Source organism: Phaseolus vulgaris, chromosome 11 (genome assembly GCF_051622355.1).
Source record: "Phaseolus vulgaris cultivar YP4 chromosome 11, ASM5162235v1, whole genome shotgun sequence".
NCBI classification, from domain to species: Eukaryota; Viridiplantae; Streptophyta; class Magnoliopsida; order Fabales; family Fabaceae; genus Phaseolus; species Phaseolus vulgaris.
This window is the reverse complement of record NC_143508.1, coordinates 3834815-3853041: the sequence shown is the minus strand read 5'-3', so window position 1 is coordinate 3853041 and position 18227 is coordinate 3834815. Positions and strand designations below refer to the sequence as shown.

Below are 18227 nucleotides of genomic sequence, written 5' to 3'. Positions count from 1 at the left end.
GTATTTAACAACTTGAGATGAATAATATTTGCTTTAAATTTTCATTGATATGCATATCCATTTATTGTCATGCACAGAATAGGATTCTGCAATATCTAGTTCTTGATCGTTGACAGTACAACTTAAAACACAGAATCGATGCTTTGCTTTGGCACGGGCACTAATTATCCCTGTGATATACCAAAGAACAGTAGCTAAGAAGACTTGTACTTAAAGAAACTTTCATGTATTCCCTTTTTAAATTTGGTGAATCACGTTAAATTCGTTTCACTGCAAAGTGAGGCTCATGAAAAGTTCAAACCTCCATGAATGGTCAGGAAGAGATTGCATCTTTCTCTTCACAAAAGCTAACTCCACCTTCTGCGGACTCGGCTGCTACTGGTGAGCCAAGCATATTTCATCATCAAGCAATTTAGTAGAGTGCATGGCCCATATTAAGAATGTAAGAATATTATTACTGTCATATTATATAAAATATACCAAGAATAATTAACTTGATATGTGTAGACATTAATATAAAAAAGATTTGAGAAAGCTTTTCTAAAGTAATTGCTGGTAGGACCTCTCCCATATAGGTATACAATTTTCTTGAAACATAATTATGGTTGATGTTTCACAGACTTATAGTGGATCTGGTGCAGCTACTGGTGATGCATATTATTCTTTTCTTTACTTTTTAGGGCATCCACTTGGAAGAACTTTATGAATCAGTAGAAACAGAAATAGTATTGCATGCACACATGCTGTTTAATTTAGTATGTTATAGCAGTGTATATAAATAGAGACAGAAGGAGGTGTGTGATGTCAAAAGAAGGAGCAGCCAAATGTATGAGTAGAAGGAAGGAAGAGAGAGAGATGAGAAATGGTGTGTGTTACAGGCTATTGTTCTTGGTCTTGGTATGGTTCAGCGTGGCCAAGTGTTCTTCCTTCAGTGACATGGATGCTTTGCGGAAGCTGAAGGACTCCATGAAAGGAGCCAAAGCCAAAGACGATGCTCTTCACGATTGGAAGTTCTCTACCTCGCTTTCCGCACACTGTTTATTTCCTGGTGTTACGTGTGATCAAGACCTTCGAGTCGTTGCTATCAACGTCTCCTTCGTTCCACTCTTCGGCAACCTGCCGCCGGAGATTGGACACTTCGACAAACTCCAAAACCTAACCATCACGCAGAACAACCTCACCGGCCAGCTTCCCAAGGAGCTCGCTGCCCTCACTTCCCTCAAGCTCCTCAACATCTCTCACAACTCCTTCTCCCACTATTTTCCCGGCCAAAGCTTTCTTCCCATCACCCAACTCGAGGTTTTCGACGCCTACGACAACAACTTCATCGGACAGCTTCCGGAGGAATTCGTGAAACTGGAGAAACTCCGATACCTCAAGCTAGACGGAAATTACTTCTCCGGCAGCATACCGGAGAGCTACTCCGAGTTTAAGAGCTTGGAGTTTTTGAGCTTAAGCACTAACAGTTTGTCGGGGAAGATTCCCGAGAGTTTGTCTCGGTTGAAGACGCTGAAGTATCTAAAACTCGGATACAACAACGCTTACGAAGGTGGAATCCCGCCGGAGTTCGGCGCCATGAAATCTCTTATATACCTTGACCTATCTAGCTGCAACCTCAGCGGCGAGATTCCACCGAGCTTGAGCAGTTTGAAGAAACTTGACACGTTGTTCTTGCAAATGAACAACCTTACCGGAACCATTCCTTCTGAATTCTCGGCGATGGAGAGCCTCATGTCACTGGATCTCTCCTTCAACGGTCTCACCGGAGAGATCCCGCAGAGTTTCTCTCAGCTCAGAAACCTCACTCTCATGAACTTCTTCCACAACAAGCTTAGCGGCTCTGTTCCCGCCTTCGTCGGCGAGCTTCCGAATCTGGAAACGCTGCAACTCTGGGAAAACAACTTCTCCTTCGTGCTGCCCCCGAATCTGGGCCAAAACGGGAGGTTAAAGTTTTTCGACGTCACGACCAATCACTTCACCGGGTTGATCCCTCCGGGTTTGTGCAAGAGTGGGAGGTTACAAACCTTCCTCATCACCGACAACTTCTTTCACGGTCAAATCCCTGATGATATTGGAAACTGCAAGTCTCTCGTCAAGATCCGAGCCTCCAATAACTACCTCAGCGGCGCCATTCCGTCAGGAATTTTCAAACTGCCTTCGGTCAAGATAATCGAACTCGCGAACAACCGTTTCGACGGCGAACTGCCACCGGAGATTTCCGGCGATTCTCTGGGGATTCTCACACTTTCCAACAACTTACTGACTGGGAGAATCCCCCCGGCGTTGAAGAACTTGAGGGCACTGCAGACACTCTCACTCGACGCGAACGAGTTGGTTGGAGAAATCCCGGGGGAGGTTTTTGTCTTACCAATGCTAACCACCGTCAACATAAGCGGCAACAATCTGACGGGAGCAATCCCAACGACGCTGATTCACTGCGTTTCACTCTCCTCCGTGGACCTCAGCAGGAACATGCTCGTCGGGGAGATTCCGAAAGGCATAAAAAACCTCACGGACTTAAGCATTTTGAATGTCTCCAGAAACCTGATAACAGGGCCAATCCCCGACGAGATTCGGTTCATGGCAAGCCTCACAACGCTGGATCTCTCCTACAACAATTTCAAAGGCAAGCTCCCTACGGGTGGCCAGTTTTTTGTGTTCAGCGACAAGTCCTTTGAAGGGAACCCCAATCTCTGTTCCTCCCGCTCTTGCCCTAATTCCTCCATGTACCCTGACGACGCCTTCAGAAGAAGGCGCGGCCCTTGGAGTTCTAAGCAAACGAGGGCGATAATCACCGTGATCGCAATAGCCACAGCGGCGCTGCTGGTGGCGGTGACGGTGTACATGATGCGAAGGAGGATGCTGCACCGGGCGATGACGTGGAAGCTGACGGCGTTCCAGCGGCTGAACTGGAAAGCGGAGGACGTGGTGGAGTGTCTGAAGGAGGAGAACATCATAGGAAAAGGAGGGGCGGGGATCGTGTACCGCGGGTCCATGCCAAACGGAACCGACGTGGCTATAAAGCGGTTGGTTGGGGCGGGTAGCGGAAGGAACGATTACGGCTTCAGGGCTGAGATAGAAACGCTGGGGAAGATAAGGCACAGAAACATAATGAGGCTTCTGGGTTACGTGTCGAACAAGGAGACAAATCTGCTGCTTTACGAGTACATGCCGAATGGGAGCTTGGGAGAGTGGCTGCATGGGGCGAAGGGAGGGCACTTAAGGTGGGAGATGAGGTTCAAGATTGCAGTGGAAGCTGCTAGAGGACTCTGCTACTTGCACCATGATTGTTCCCCTCTCATCATTCACAGAGACGTCAAATCCAACAATATATTGCTCGACGAAAACTTCGAAGCCCATGTCGCCGATTTCGGACTTGCCAAATTCCTCCACGACCCAGGTGCCTCTCAGTCCATGTCCTCCATTGCTGGCTCCTACGGCTACATTGCTCCAGGTTCCATTAACCCTCTTCCTTTTTTCTTCATATTCCTACTCAATCTCATAAAATCGACTTATTAGTTGAGATTTACACTAATTACATACTATAAAATATGTTTTAATCTTTAGTCGATGTCGAATTTCAACACACTTCTCACACCAAGAGTCAGAACTCTTGTGTGTGATAATATATTATGAATGGTGATAGCGACTGACCTAATAAATCCAACAAACTCTCGTTAACATAGAATCGAAATAACTATAACAAAGAGTCGGAACTCTTGTATGTGATAATATATTATGAATGGTGATCAAATAAACTCTACAAACTATAGTTAAGATAGAATCGAAATGACTATAACGAAGTAAATCTAACTCAACTTATCGATTTTATGAGTTTGAATTAGGGTAAAATTACACTTCTTAAGAATGAGCATTGTTTTAATGATTTGTTGGTGGAAGATGATTTGTTTGTAATGGTTTGCAGAGTATGCTTACACGTTGAAAGTGGACGAGAAAAGCGATGTGTACAGCTTCGGGGTGGTGCTGTTGGAGCTGATAATAGGGAGAAAACCAGTGGGGGAGTTTGGAGATGGAGTGGACATCGTTGGATGGATCAACAAAACGAGATTGGAGATCTCTCCGCCGTCGGATGCAGCGTTGGTGTTGGCAGTGGTGGATCCAAGGCTCAGTGCGTATCCATTGACAAGTGTGATTTACATGTTCAATATTGGGATGATGTGTGTTAGGGAAATGGGCCCAGCCAGGCCCACCATGAGGGAAGTGGTTCACATGCTCACCAATCCTCCTCACTCCACCACTCACACTCACACTCACAACCACAACCTCATTAATCTCTAAACACATATACTTATGATGTTTTGGTCATCCACATTCACCTCTTTCAGAATAAATTAACACACAGGAAACTGTACCAATAACTTCATGTGTTGTTTCTTGGAAGTGGAGCAGCAAAACAAATCTGTAGTAGTATAGTATAGTATCAAATGTAAAATAGGTTTCAATTATTTTTGCATTCATGTCAAGGCTTTTCCTGATTCTGCATGTACAAATTTTGTAGAAAATATTTGTGACTGCTATTATTTCCTCTGTCCCACACTGCATTATTATATATAACTTCTAAAGTTGCATATTAAATGCATACCAATAAGTGAACATATACAAAGTATTCAAACATTTTTTCATTATTTGTGTAAAATTTCATAAAACTAAACAATAATAAAAATATAAGAAAAAAATTCTATTTTTATATATTTTTAAATGTTTACTATATATATATAAATATATTGAAGATTTTAATGAAGGTTAAATTTTTTACTTTGAATTGTTTAAAATTAAGGGTTTGTTATATTAAACATGTGGTATAAAACTACAGTTTTAGCATTGGCATGAACTACTTGTGTTAAAGGCATAATAAAAGAGACTAAATTGGAATATGGAAGTGAGTGAAGCGTAAAGTACCACAAATCTTCTGTGACAATATTGATATCCATATTATTCGGGGCCTTATCTTTTAACAAAAGGAAGATTCGAAATCATTTTAATTAGAAAAAAAAAAAAAACTAATTTAATTTGGTGAAGGAAAGGTCTTATCCCGAAAAAGCATTATTAGTATAATAAATAAAGATGGAAAATATAAAATGATTATTTTAAAATGTGAATATTTTCTGCCATCTAACTCATCACAAATTATGATTTAAATGTTTGGGGGTCTGACGTAATTAAGATAAAATTTAGAGTAAATATTTAATTTGAATTTTTGAAAGATTTTATCTAATTTTCAATAATTTTTTTTGAAATAAACTCTTACGATTGCAAGTGTGAATGGGATACATCTTTTATTCGCCATCCATTTCAATTAATAATTTAATGAATTAAGATAGTACGCATTCATTATATTCTGAAAGTATATATTTTATCTACCCTATAGTAAATATAAAATCCTAAAAATAAAATAATAAAATATGCTATTAAGTAATATAGTAAAGGAAAAGTAACGAAAAAAATCTTCCCAACTACTAAAGAAAGTAATTTCACACTCTGCTTTGTATTTTATAATAATATAGATATTTTATTTTGAAAGATACCATATAGAAAATGAACACACAATGTTCCTGCTAGTATTTATAATTTTAGAGACTTCATAAATTTTTCAAAAAACCAAATTAGAAAACATGGTCGAAAGTTTGCTTCATGTAATACAAGGCCAATTTAATACATGTTGGGCCACGTGTAAATACACAATAATTTATCCATTTTTAACCACCAATGAATTTTAACGAAATTCATTAAATTTGTTAATTCATTTTCATTTTAAAAACAAGCAACTATTTCATGAAATCTTTCCTTAAACGAATTAGAAATTTTAATTGATCTTTAAACTGAACAGAAATCATTCGACAGCACCATTTTACAGAAACAGTTGAGTTCATTGGGATAGCATAGACCATTCAGACTGCGAATTACACTTTGAATCACTTCGCATTCTGCTATTATGCTCAGTTCAGACAAATTTAGACATCAAAATCATCTTACTCCACAAAAATGGTTAAAATAAAAGATTAAACTTTAAAAGAACGCGAGAGATTATGATGATCAAATTTTAGAAACAGTTGTTCCATATAAAATTCCATCAAAGCCAAAAGAGGGGCAAATCAGGAAGGATTTAAATACCGACACTAACTACCGAATAGCGAATAATGCAAGCAGATGCAGTCAAGTATACCTAGTTGGATGGAGGAAAGCAGATTTAATAGAGTATTTTAAGTGTTTAAAGTATATGACAGGAGAACTGAACACCTGAAATACTTGGAATGATAAATAAAGAAAAAAAAATTAAAAACACAATATATGACGATGGCACAATAACAATAACACTCTAAGATGCCTTGGTCTCCTCGGCAGCTGTCTCAAAATCCTGTCCTTGAACAAGCTCTGGGACGTCGTCGTCATTCTCCTCTTGAGCTGCGGCTGAGCCAGCAGCTCCTTCAGGAGCCTGCTTCTGAAATTGCTCCGCAAGCTTCTTAAGGTTTTCTAAGTTATCTGGTCCTGCATTTTAATAATCAAAATGTTAAATTGAGGCAAGAGATGCACCAATAGACAACTTTGAAAAAAAAAAACAGAATACATACCTAATTGGTGGATAATGCTGGGGAGTATATCCTGCAACTCTGTAAAAGAAAAAAGTTTATTTCAACTTTGATTAATAACTCGGTCATAAATCAGTGAAGAACTAACTGCTTGTTACTCAAGAACTTAATAATGTTGACAAAAAACAAGCAAATATCTCTCTAAAATAAACTGAACCAAATACGCGTCTATCAAGTACTCTAGAAATTGGAGGAAGCAATGCGTTGGCATAGTCCAACTTATAACAAAGGTGTTTGTGCCCTTAATGCATTAAAGCCTAATCAGAAAACCAAGAAGATTGACACAACCACTACTTTAATTTCCATACTGTTTTTACAACATTTACAAATAAAATGAGAGTACTCATGGAAAAGAGACCATACGACAATAAAGAAAAAGAATAGTCGCTTACTCTTTGTTTGTGGAGAACCACTTACAACCCAAGTATTTGCAGCAATAGATGCTTGAACTGGAAAGAAAAAAAAATCCAACTTAATATGATTGAAGCAAAACATATAGCCTATTATATTAAAATTTATAAATTTCTGAGCTGATACTACCTTTGGGATTTAGAAACTGGATAACTACATCATCCTTAAAGATATTGACCTCCTCAATTGCAGGAATGGCATTCACCCCTATTCTCTTCAGAGTGCTCTGAAGCCTTTTATCATCTGTGGTTGTCGTCTTGTGGACAGCCTTCTTCTTTCTGAAAAAGAGAAAACATCATTGGAAAATTCAACTCAACAGATGCATTGTGTGTTTATTTCCAAAAAATGAAAAAGCCAACAAATTGATTACAATCCCTCAAATAAGTGCATAGTGGAAAGGAGGGTAGAGGGGAAAAGCTAAAAAAGTCTGTAGGGTAACATTAAATCCAATGACAAAAGATGAAAAACGTAGCATGTTAAAATCCAATAGTCATTACATAGAAAACTGTCTTTTTATTGAGATGAAAAGCCAGGTTAAATGTATGGAAATACCTTCTCACGGTACCCTTTCCTCCAGTTCTAACCGAACCAGCCATCTTCATCAACTTTTCCCGATTCATCTGGGTAAAGGCAAAAAAGAAAAAAAATAAATTTCATCCTAACCAACTAGGAACATAGAAAGATCCAAAAAGGAATGGTATAAAACTGGAGAGGAAATTTAAGACAAAATACAAAGACAGTAGACAGATAGTGAAACTTGGTTGCAGATTCAATTTAAAATCCAGTGACATGCCACATGCAAAGGTAAATAGGCTACATTGTACAATTGAATCATGCATGAATCATATGCTAACAGCGCGGAACAAGTAATATTATATGGCCTTTGCATACTACCCTACAAGAAATTAAATGCACGCTCAAATTGACAGGTTTAAAGTATATATGTTACTTCCATACTGAACCAAATAAATGGATTTTGAAGATGTTGTGCTCCATATAAAACAGTGTGAATTCAACTAAATACTAGCTCATATCAGACCAAGGTGACAGCCCTACTTTAAATAAACCCCACGCACGTGTTACACTAAATCCATATACTAACTACAACATCAGACAATCAATACCAGGTACATTGAGAAAAGATAATAACAACATGCAACCTGAGAAAAAAAATCAACAAAGTAAATACAAAATAAAGAAGGACATTTTAAGCAGCCTCCTCAGTTCAGGTCTCCAGTAATTTTCCGCATTGGAAAAAGCTCAGAAGAACGAAAGTTCATTTTTGTTCATCATCGGAGGAAATGTAAACACACAATCAACAATCTTCACTGAAAATACCTCCCACCACACATTATAACCCTCGATTGATTCCATGTCTTTTCTTTACACAACCTATCCACTTTTAGTCTTTCATATAAGAAAACAATTAAAAGCAACCACCCTAATTTTATCTTCAATACACTATCCACCAAGAAGCAGTTCACGATTGAAAAAACAAAATCTGCGATTCGAAACAATAGAAGCCCTAAAACCAAATGTTGCAGACAAAAATTGCAACTTAAAACCGATTATTTCAAAAATCCCACATGCAAAAAAAAGAGAGAAAATGGTATACAAATCCCAATAAAAAGGACCAAATTCGGGGAGATGAAATCAGATAGAACTCAAAATCATGACATCACAAAAACAGTACACGAAGGTGAAAACAAAACGGCTTAGAAACCGATGAAACCAATAATTAACGTAAACCTTTACATGGCACAGCGAAAAATATATGAAATTTTGTGATTGAATGGTAAAAGAAGAAAGAACGTACCTTGTGAAGTTGGGTTAAGCTCAGTACTGAGAGCAAAGGGTAAGCTAAGAAAACCTAAACAATAAGAGGAGATAAGGACTCCTTTTTATATCAACGAGCAAGCCTGCAAAAACCCTAAACTTTTTTTTCTTCTCAATTTTATAATAAAAATAAAAACCCTATGCTGTTGGGTTGGCCACAGTCTTTGTTTAAACCCAATACTGAAAGCCCAAAAGTGGTTGTAAATTATAAATGTTGATTAAATTAAAATTTATAAATAATGTGATAAAAATTTAAATCCATTGTACAAAATGAATTACAAACAAGTTAAAGAAAATATTACTTTACACAACGAAAAAATAAATTAAAATATTTATATCACAATTGTAATGTTTAAAAAAATGATATAAGTAAAATAAGAAAAATGTGATTTAGTCACTACACTTTTATGCTATTGTATTTTTATTTTAATAATTTCGGTACCAACTTTTGCAAATACGTAAGATTAGTTTAACTAACATATATCTTACTAATCACATATTATAAATAAATATAAACTTCCACTTACATAATTAAAATGTTTATAAAGTTGTCATTTATTATTAATTTTAATCATTATACAATTTTTTTTTATCGTTGTTGTATCATTTGATGTAACATAAATTCATATTAAATTTAAATGGTATGCCAAAATATGATAGTTAATGATTTAGAGGTACTTTTTACATTGTTTAATGACTGACCTAGTACAATTATAAAACAAATTGGGTTATTGAACGAATTATTTGATAATTAACTAAGTTAGTTGACTATTAATAATCTTGTGAAATTGTATGGTTGTTTACTTAAGATAAAAGTTTAAAAAATAAATATAAAAATCGCTTGGAATTATCCCTAATTAATATTTAGATATTTTTAGTGAAAATTAAAATCTAAAAATAGATACATAAACATTACATGTAGGTTTTACTTAGGGATACCAAAAATATGATAATACAGTGAAGTTTTAAATACAGATAGAATAACTATCTCATAATGTTTTGAAATTCAATTTACATTGTGTTTTATTAAACAAGGTAAGAACTATAATGTGAATAAGAAAACACTGTGTTTATATCTCATAATATGTCGACAAATGTTTGGACAAATATGTAAGAAAGAAGGCATGTAAGACACCTTTGTTCGAGATCCCACATCGACTAAAGATTAGAGCCTTTCATTGTATATAAGTGGGTGCAAACCTCACTCCATGAGCCGGTTTTATGGGGTTGAGTTAGGCTTAAAGTCCACTTCGTAATATGGTATCAGAGCCCTTTCGAGCCTATCCTAGCGAGTGTTTGTATTGGGCCTATCCTGCCACCCGCTATCGGGCCGCTATCGGACCATCCATAATATATAGTCCCACGCACGAGTTGACAGTCTTGACGTGAGGGGGTGTGTTGGAGATCCCACCTTCATTCTAATATAAATTATTATTACATAATAAAATGATATTAGTAAGAATAATAATTAAAATTAAATAATATTTTTAATTAAAATTAATTAATTGATGATAAAAACATTTTAAGAATATATTATTTTTAATTTAAAAATATATATTTACACTTTTTACACTAGTTTTTTCAATTTAAATATGTTTACTTCTTATTCTTTTCCTCTTCTTTATTTTAATTTTTCACTTTTCAACTCCACTCCCGTAACAAATTAACATTTAATTAGAAGAAACAATCAATATATAATACCAATCCTTGTATGTTAGTAAATCCTAAATCCTAAACCTTAAACTCTGAGATTTAATGATTGTAGGTGTTTCCTGTAATTCAAAATAAATCATAGAAAATATTTGTTTATTGAGCCAATAGTTACGCAAACGGTCTTGTTGTGAATAAGGAAATCTAAATCCTTTCAAAATTTTAGTCCATCGAGTCCATATCCAGGAGAATGACATGACAACCAATGAGATATCATCCTTAAAGAAGTTTATGATTTCCCCAACTTGCTTAATTTGGGTTAGGCATTTCACATGCTCTACAAAATGGTTGAATTTGGATTATTGAAAATCGGTTGAAAGGGTTTAAGCTACGTAACTGATTGATATCAAACTAATGATAAGTTTAGTCATGATATTTAGGTTAATTTAGATTGTGTGGTAGGATTCAACACAATCCTATAAATAAGTTTAACTTGCAATCACATGAAATACATGTATTTAATATAGTATTTATTCATTTCAACTACGACTTGAATATTGAAGTGTCTTGTGAACCACATCGCGAGACTGAAGAAAAATATTAAATTAAGAGTGTCAATCGAGAAATATTTGTGTGAGAAAGATCGCTCCCTCAACACCAATAAGAACATTTACTTTACGGAGTTGATAAAATTTAGACAAAATATTGCTTATGAGAGATTAAGAGGTTGATTGTTATAGTAACACATAAAGGTTGAGATGTGTACGAATATATGGGCCGACATTTGAACATCACCGTATACTTAGGATCGAAAAGTATATAAAAATATATGTTCATTATAATACATCAATTATATGAAATAATTAATTGAAATAATTAATCAAGTTACACAATCAACAATTATCATGAAAAAAATATATAATCTAAATCTAGTACGAAGAGTATTCTCAACCGACTTTATAAATATAATGTCTTCATTTGAAGAAAGATATTTTCTTCTAATTCCAATATAAATCTAAATGCAAATACTAAAGTAATCTATAATCATACCCATATAAAGTAAAACAAAATTTCATGATATAACTCTTATCTATACCTATATATAAAGGGGATTTCGCTCTTTAACTCCCCTAAATTTTTTATTTTTTATTTTATCCTTATATTAATATTTGATTTTATTTTATTATCATGGGTATTGCGTAATTTCCTATTTTTTAAAAAAATTTGAAATTTTTCAAAATTTTTAAATTTAAAATTTTTCAATTTTCAAACCCTAAAGCTTTTCGAAACACTTCAAATTTCAAAAAAAAAATTAAATTAAATTTTTTAAATATATTTTCATTTCTTTATGTTTTACGAAAAAGTTACTTCGAAGCTGATTTACTTATTCACAATCTTCAGACATGGAGAAACTTCAGTTAGAAGAAAGTAAAAAAGGAAGGAATGTAGAAAGAGGAAGACACTCTCTGTTGCATCCTCAAAAAAAGTTGCATACGCTTATTATTTATTTTTTTCATTTTCCTTTTATAACAACCTTTCACTCTATTAAATTATTCTGGGCATTTCGTAGTTTCATAAAGAACAGTTTTCAAATTGATTTAAGAAACAATTTTTAATTCCTCTCTACTTGGTCCCTATTGAATCTGAATATCTCCGTATAAACCCACCGTACTTTCCACTTTCATTCTCACTTCTCTTTCTCTTTCTATGTTTTGATTAATATTTCTATAACCCTAATTTGACCTTTGTCTTATGAAATTGTAATTGAAGTTTGTGAGTAGATGGAGGAGAATGACTTAACATATCATTGCATTAATATCTCTTTAAGTGTTGTCTCTATCATTAGAGGGCTTTGCTTTTGTCTGATCCTCGTTATTTAATGAATTCTAAAAGAAATGAGTTGAACTTCATTTTCCTAAGAATTCCATTTTGTAATATTTATTGATTGATTTATGCATTACTCTTTAAAAATGGATGTCAAAATGAACAACGAAATCTATTATCATTTACGCATGTCCTCAGAAGTTTACAGTAGGTGAAAATTCTCCTAATTTATGGTCTACCATACGATCTATTATATAAATAGGTAAATGTTTCTTTCCATTATGGATAGCGATGGTATGACCGATCATTGTATTCAGCTTTTGTGTTAAGCATAGATTATTATTTTGTACTCATAACGTGCCCATTGAAAAGAATGGAAAAGGTTAGATGACAAAGCTTTTGGTTCAAGATCTCCATTATGAGACTTTGGTTCATGTTACCAATGAGAATGAAAGTAATAAAATTAACAATGTAATGTTGAAGGAGGGTATAAGAGCAAATACTATACACTAATAATTGTTTTGCATCTATTTTATTGTTTTTACTTTTACTTTACAAGTCTCATTAATCATATTTATTTTAGAATTTTTTAAATAATTTTTTCTTTATAATTTTTCTAGATTATATAGCAAAATGGAAAATATAAGTGATAAAAGATTAACACTAGAACGAGGAAGAGAAACTTCAAGACTAAATATTGCAAATAACCATGACATGGTAAATTAGTGTTTTCTTTTTTAGAATATATATATATATATATATATATATATATATATATATATATATCAAGTTTATATTTTATTATTAACATTTTTAAGACACCAAATTCATGGGTAACTGTTATATTGACTATGTAAATTACATGACATTTGTGTAAATTTACCATTCTGCATGACATTTGTAAAGTGCATGACATTTGTAAATTTAACCATATTACATGAATTTACCATATATAAACATTATATTGACTATGTTTTTCACAATATATAAGTAGGTGTACTTAGATAATTTATATGTCTTCTCATTTATATTCATATTTATTTAATTAAATTTTAATATTAAATATATATATATATATATATATATATATATATATAAATGATAAAAAGTAGAAAATGCAGATACATATTAAAATATATAATTTTATAATTCATATACATATATAATAAAATATATATAATCATTATTTTAAAAAGAGAAGTATTTGTTTATTCTGAAATAAAAAAAATTATTCAATTATTTATTTTATTAAATAAATAGAATATTATTTTTATTATTAAATGATAAATTATATATATTAAAAAAGTAAATTATTATTCCATCCAGAAAAAGAAAAAGTTGTGAGTTTCTGGGTTCCAAACTACACGTGTGTGTTTTGTATGGTTGAATTTTTTTTTTCTTACTAAAGTGAACAACAGTTAAGAATATTCGAATGAACAACAGTTAAGAATATTCGAATATTCAGTAGTTTGTTTGTGTCTTTTCTGTCATTTTCTTGAAACAATCTTTTTCTATTTCTGCAAGTAGCACAAATAGTTCAAATAAAATAATTAGTTCAAATAAAAGAACTTAATAGTTAAAGAGATAAAAGTAAATGATATAATATCAATACAAATTTTCTCTTAGTGTGAAACAAATAATATCTTATGCAACGTAGCTAGTGTTCCACTGGTGCTAAAATCCTTTCTAAAATATATAATTATTTTTATACACATTCATATATGTAAAAATGATAGAAAACCTAAGAAAAATAACTAATAAATCATAAATCACTAAGAACAATTTGTTGAAACCTATGTTGAAACTCATAATTTGCAAACAATTTGTGCAACTAGTGATCCTCTGTGCAAGTTAACATGTGGACCACCCAACACTCACAGTACAAGTTGGTGAGGGTACAATGCTGATATGAAATTCTTATTGACAATGGCCTGAAACAAAAGAAAACAAGTACTATAGTTGATTTTCCTTAACCTTGTGCAATTATGTTGTATGCAGAACTCCAAATACAACCATATCAAAATAGCAAAAGAAGTACTAGAATGCAAGAAAGGTTATTTACCACCATGGTGCAATCATTAAGTAATTAAATCCTATTAATGCTAAAGCTGAGATAGATGATGAGTGGTTAGAATAACATATAAAAAACCGTAGTAAGAGATTACAGAAAGATACTCATTAGAGAAGATATTCGGTTTCTCACTTTACAAAAACATCGGATTTTTTTTTTATTTCTCGAGTATTTGACCTTATAAAACATTTGTTAATGCACTAAAATATATTTATGTTCGTTTCCATTTGATTTTTCAATATTATGAAACAAGTTTCTCTTAAGTAATGTATAACATAAGAAATCACACTTTGGAGCCACAATTTTACAATAATCTTAATGGGTGATGAAACAAGCAACGCAAGCACCCCATAAGGAAAATATTGTGTTTGTTTATAGTTGTTGTGATATACATTGAAGAAACACGGATTGAAAGAGTATATATGATTTACTTGATTCAACATTAATTAGAAAAGTGTATTGACGAATGCCAAGGCAATGCTAAACAACGAAAAAACATTATAAATGGGGGTTTTGATCTTCTGCAGTGAAGAATGCACTTGAATTTCATCAAACTCATCGGTGCATGTAGATTCATCTATCATGCAACCACTCACCCAAGGCTTTATGTTATCTCATTACTGATGCAGAAAGACAAAACGAATGCGGCTATTTTACATTTATATGAGTGACTATATATATAATCGTATTTGATGAACACGTATTTTTAAATGGAAGAGATAAAAAGACACTTATATAACTGCATTTGTAAATCTAATTTATAAATACAGTTATTTCTGATAGCAACACTTGTATATGTTTCTAAATGTATAAAAAGTAATGATTTACAAGTCCAACTAGTATCATAGCCGCATTCATAAATGTCATTTCCAAAGACTATAATATATGTTATTTAATATATTATTTTTGTAGCTATTATCCTTTATTTAATACATTATTTTTTATCATGAAATAATACACATAATTATAAGGGTTTTTGTAAGGGAAATGTATATGATAAAGTATAAAATTTGTGTGGGGGTTTTATAAGGATGGAATCTTGAAATGTTTTATTTTATTTATTTAATTTTTTATTAATAAAAAATTATAAATAAACGAAAAAAAAACATCTACAACTTTTATTTTCAGTGTTTCGTGAAACATAATTCAATTTTGAAATTAAACATATAAAAGTCATCTAATGGTCAAGATTATCAAATATATTGAGACTTTTTTTTTTCTCCAACCCTACAAAAAACCTGGTTTAATAGCATATGTTTCAAAATAACGCTACTTTTTTTATTTTATTTACAATTTCACAACACTTCAATAAATCACTGATGTCAGTTTATTAATTTTTTTATTTAACTATACTTTCAAAGTCCACCTCAAATAAAAATAATGTTAAATTTATATATACAAATCAATTTTACGAAGATAAGTTAAATTTAAATTATTTTTAATATAATATTAGAAAATTGTTCTAAAAAAGTTTTTTAGTTTGTATTATTCATTGTTAGACTACATAAATATTTAATTTGATTCATAAGATATTTATTTAGAATATATATTAAAAAATTTACATTAATTAAAAATAAATCAAATTTAAAATTACTTCGAAAAAATAATCTCTTCCACATTTATCATAAGTTATATGATGATAATTTCTATATTAATCTTAACGTAGATATTTTAAATCTAAACATAAGTTTTACATATATTGTTCAATCTCTATCCTCATTTAAGAATTTAAAAAAAGCTAGTCTATTTTTTAAAAAATTACGAAAATGTCACTGCAGTATACTAGGTCCTTGATTTACCCTAAAAAATATAATGTCTTGCTATTAGAAAAAATATTTATTTTATTTGATATTGTATCTACCCGTAATCGAATTATACTGATATATATATATATATATATATATATATATATATATATATATTGTAATAATAAAAAACAAGTGCAGTTTTATAAAATTAGACATAATTAATTAAATCTCCCCTTATGGTATAACTCATATGATTATATAGTAAAAGTTGATCAAGTTATATAACTTGGATCCCTGGTAATTGTTGATTCAATTATATATTTTATAATATGTTTTAATTTATTTTAAATATTTTTCCAACAGCACATCTAGATCCATAAATATATAATAACTAAGCAAGTATTTACTAAATTCATTTTTTAAGTGAATCTCCTTCTATCATCTTCATCTGATATAAGTGACTCATCATATTCAAGGACAAATGCTAAGCAAGGCTAATTATCATCTTCCACTTTTTTTATTAGGAATGATTAAATGAATTAAAATGGAAGATTCCATGTCCCAATATTTATACAAATACCAAAAAATTCACACCACTTAACTACAATCCAACACAAAACAACAAACATAGGCTTAAATGGCATAATTATGCAGTAAAAATCTGCATAATTTCCAACACAAAACAATTAATAAACTTTTAAATAAATGAAAATATTTTAAAAACAACTAAAGATGATAGAATTAGTTAAAACTTGATTATATATATATATATATTTTATTTATTTTTTAATTTTTTAATTTGTAATTCATGATATTTTTTTGGGTAAATTCCCTATCTAACACCATTTACACTTTTATTTCCCTAACTAACACTCTTTTGTCTTTATTTCCCTATCTAATACTCTTTTGTTTTTATTTCCCTATCTAGCACCATTTCAAAAATAAATTAAAAAATAATAAATTATTTTTTTTTTTGCTAATTTTAATTTTGAATGCATTAAAAAATAAATATTTTTAATGTTTAAAATAGTTAGAAATATAATTAATGAATAAAAAAATGTGTTTTTATAAAATAAAAATAAAAAAGTAATAAATTTAAAATATTTAGTTTAAAAATTATTTTTTTAAGAATGAATAAAATAAAAAATTAAACTCTACAAAAACATAAAAGTTGAATATATAAACATAAATTAGTATTTATTTTTACTATTATTGATGATGTAATTATGTTAATGTCAAGTAAAAAATACAGGACATAATTATAAAAAAACAAAGTTAAATAAGGACTGATATGGACATAAAAGAACAACATGATCGAAAAAAAAATGTCCATATTGTCAAACACCAAGACACACATAAAGAATATGTCCCAACATTACTGGATTGTGCACTTCTCGTCATTAATTATGTTTCATTTTGCACAAACTATTTAATGTACCATTGAAGAAAATATTAAATGAATTATCATATTTCATTTATTTTCATTTTTATGATCAACATATACTTATTTAGTATCGCCTTATATCTCTTATATTTATCTTATTTGGATTTATTTTTATATCTTTTATCTTTATCTTAATTTGGTTTGCCTTTATTTTATATCTTTCATGTTTTTAGTTGTTATTTTTTTTCTACCATTCTTTTTTTTTTTATTGTTGTTGTTTTTATTTTCTAGACTCTTTTTTTTCATTTTTTGCTTCTCATTTTTAAGCATTAAGTGTAACATTTGCATTAGTTTATTTTTAGGATTTTGCATTTAGATAGACACTTCAATATTACTTACTATTAATTATTACTAATTGACTTTGGTTTTTTTGTAATTATGTTATGTATTTTTTACTTGAAATTAACATGATTACATCATCAATAATAATAAAAATAAATAGTAATTTATGTTTATAGATTCAACTTTTATGTTGTTGTAGGGTTTAATTTTTTATTTTCTTCATTCTTAAAAAAATAATTTTAAACTAAACATTTTAATTTTTTTTATTTTATTTTATAAAAACTCATTTCTTTATTCATTAATTATATTTCTAACTATTTTAAACATTAAAAATATTTATTTTTTAATTAATT

At 31.0% G+C, this 18227-nt stretch overlaps 2 protein-coding genes and 1 non-coding gene across 3 annotated transcripts; 1 reads left to right on the top strand and 2 right to left on the bottom strand.

Annotated features, from left to right (window-relative positions):
• Positions 1-269: 269 nt before the first annotated feature.
• Positions 270-4541, top strand: CLV1 (Leucine-rich receptor-like protein kinase family protein). The gene is made up of 2 exons (XM_090296981.1): positions 270-3454; positions 3926-4541. The coding sequence occupies exons 1-2, from the start codon at positions 802-804 to the stop codon at positions 4297-4299; spliced, it is 3027 nt and encodes a 1008-aa protein (XP_090153107.1). The 5' UTR covers positions 270-801; the 3' UTR covers positions 4300-4541.
• Positions 4542-6188: 1647 nt separating this feature from the next.
• Positions 6189-8975, bottom strand: LOC137822054 (basic transcription factor 3). Its single transcript, XM_068626952.2, has 6 exons — positions 8836-8975; positions 7572-7639; positions 7149-7297; positions 7001-7057; positions 6591-6629; positions 6189-6507 (listed from the first exon to the last, which is right to left on the bottom strand). Exons 2-6 carry the CDS (start codon positions 7637-7639, stop codon positions 6338-6340), a joined length of 483 nt encoding a protein of 160 aa, XP_068483053.1. The 5' UTR covers positions 8836-8975; the 3' UTR covers positions 6189-6337.
• LOC137811677 (small nucleolar RNA Z159/U59) lies at positions 8234-8319 on the bottom strand. Its single transcript, XR_011081115.1, has one exon. It is a non-coding gene; the product is annotated as a small nucleolar RNA Z159/U59 (small nucleolar RNA).
• Positions 8976-18227: the final 9252 nt, after the last annotated feature.

Excerpts from the sequence above, each read along its gene's own strand:
- CLV1 (XM_090296981.1), top strand. The coding sequence starts at position 802 with ATGTCAAAAGAAGGAGCAGCCAAATGTATGAGTAGAAGGAAGGAAGAG. Across the intron at positions 3,455-3,925 it reads CTACGGCTACATTGCTCCAG|AGTATGCTTACACGTTGAAA; the intron begins GTTCCATTAACC and ends AATGGTTTGCAG.
- LOC137822054 (XM_068626952.2), bottom strand. The coding sequence starts at position 7,639 with ATGAATCGGGAAAAGTTGATGAAGATGGCTGGTTCGGTTAGAACTGGA. Across the intron at positions 7,298-7,571 it reads GGAAAGGGTACCGTGAGAAG|AAAGAAGAAGGCTGTCCACA; the intron begins GTATTTCCATAC and ends TCTCTTTTTCAG. Across the intron at positions 7,058-7,148 it reads CCAGTTTCTAAATCCCAAAG|TTCAAGCATCTATTGCTGCA; the intron begins GTAGTATCAGCT and ends TTTTCTTTCCAG.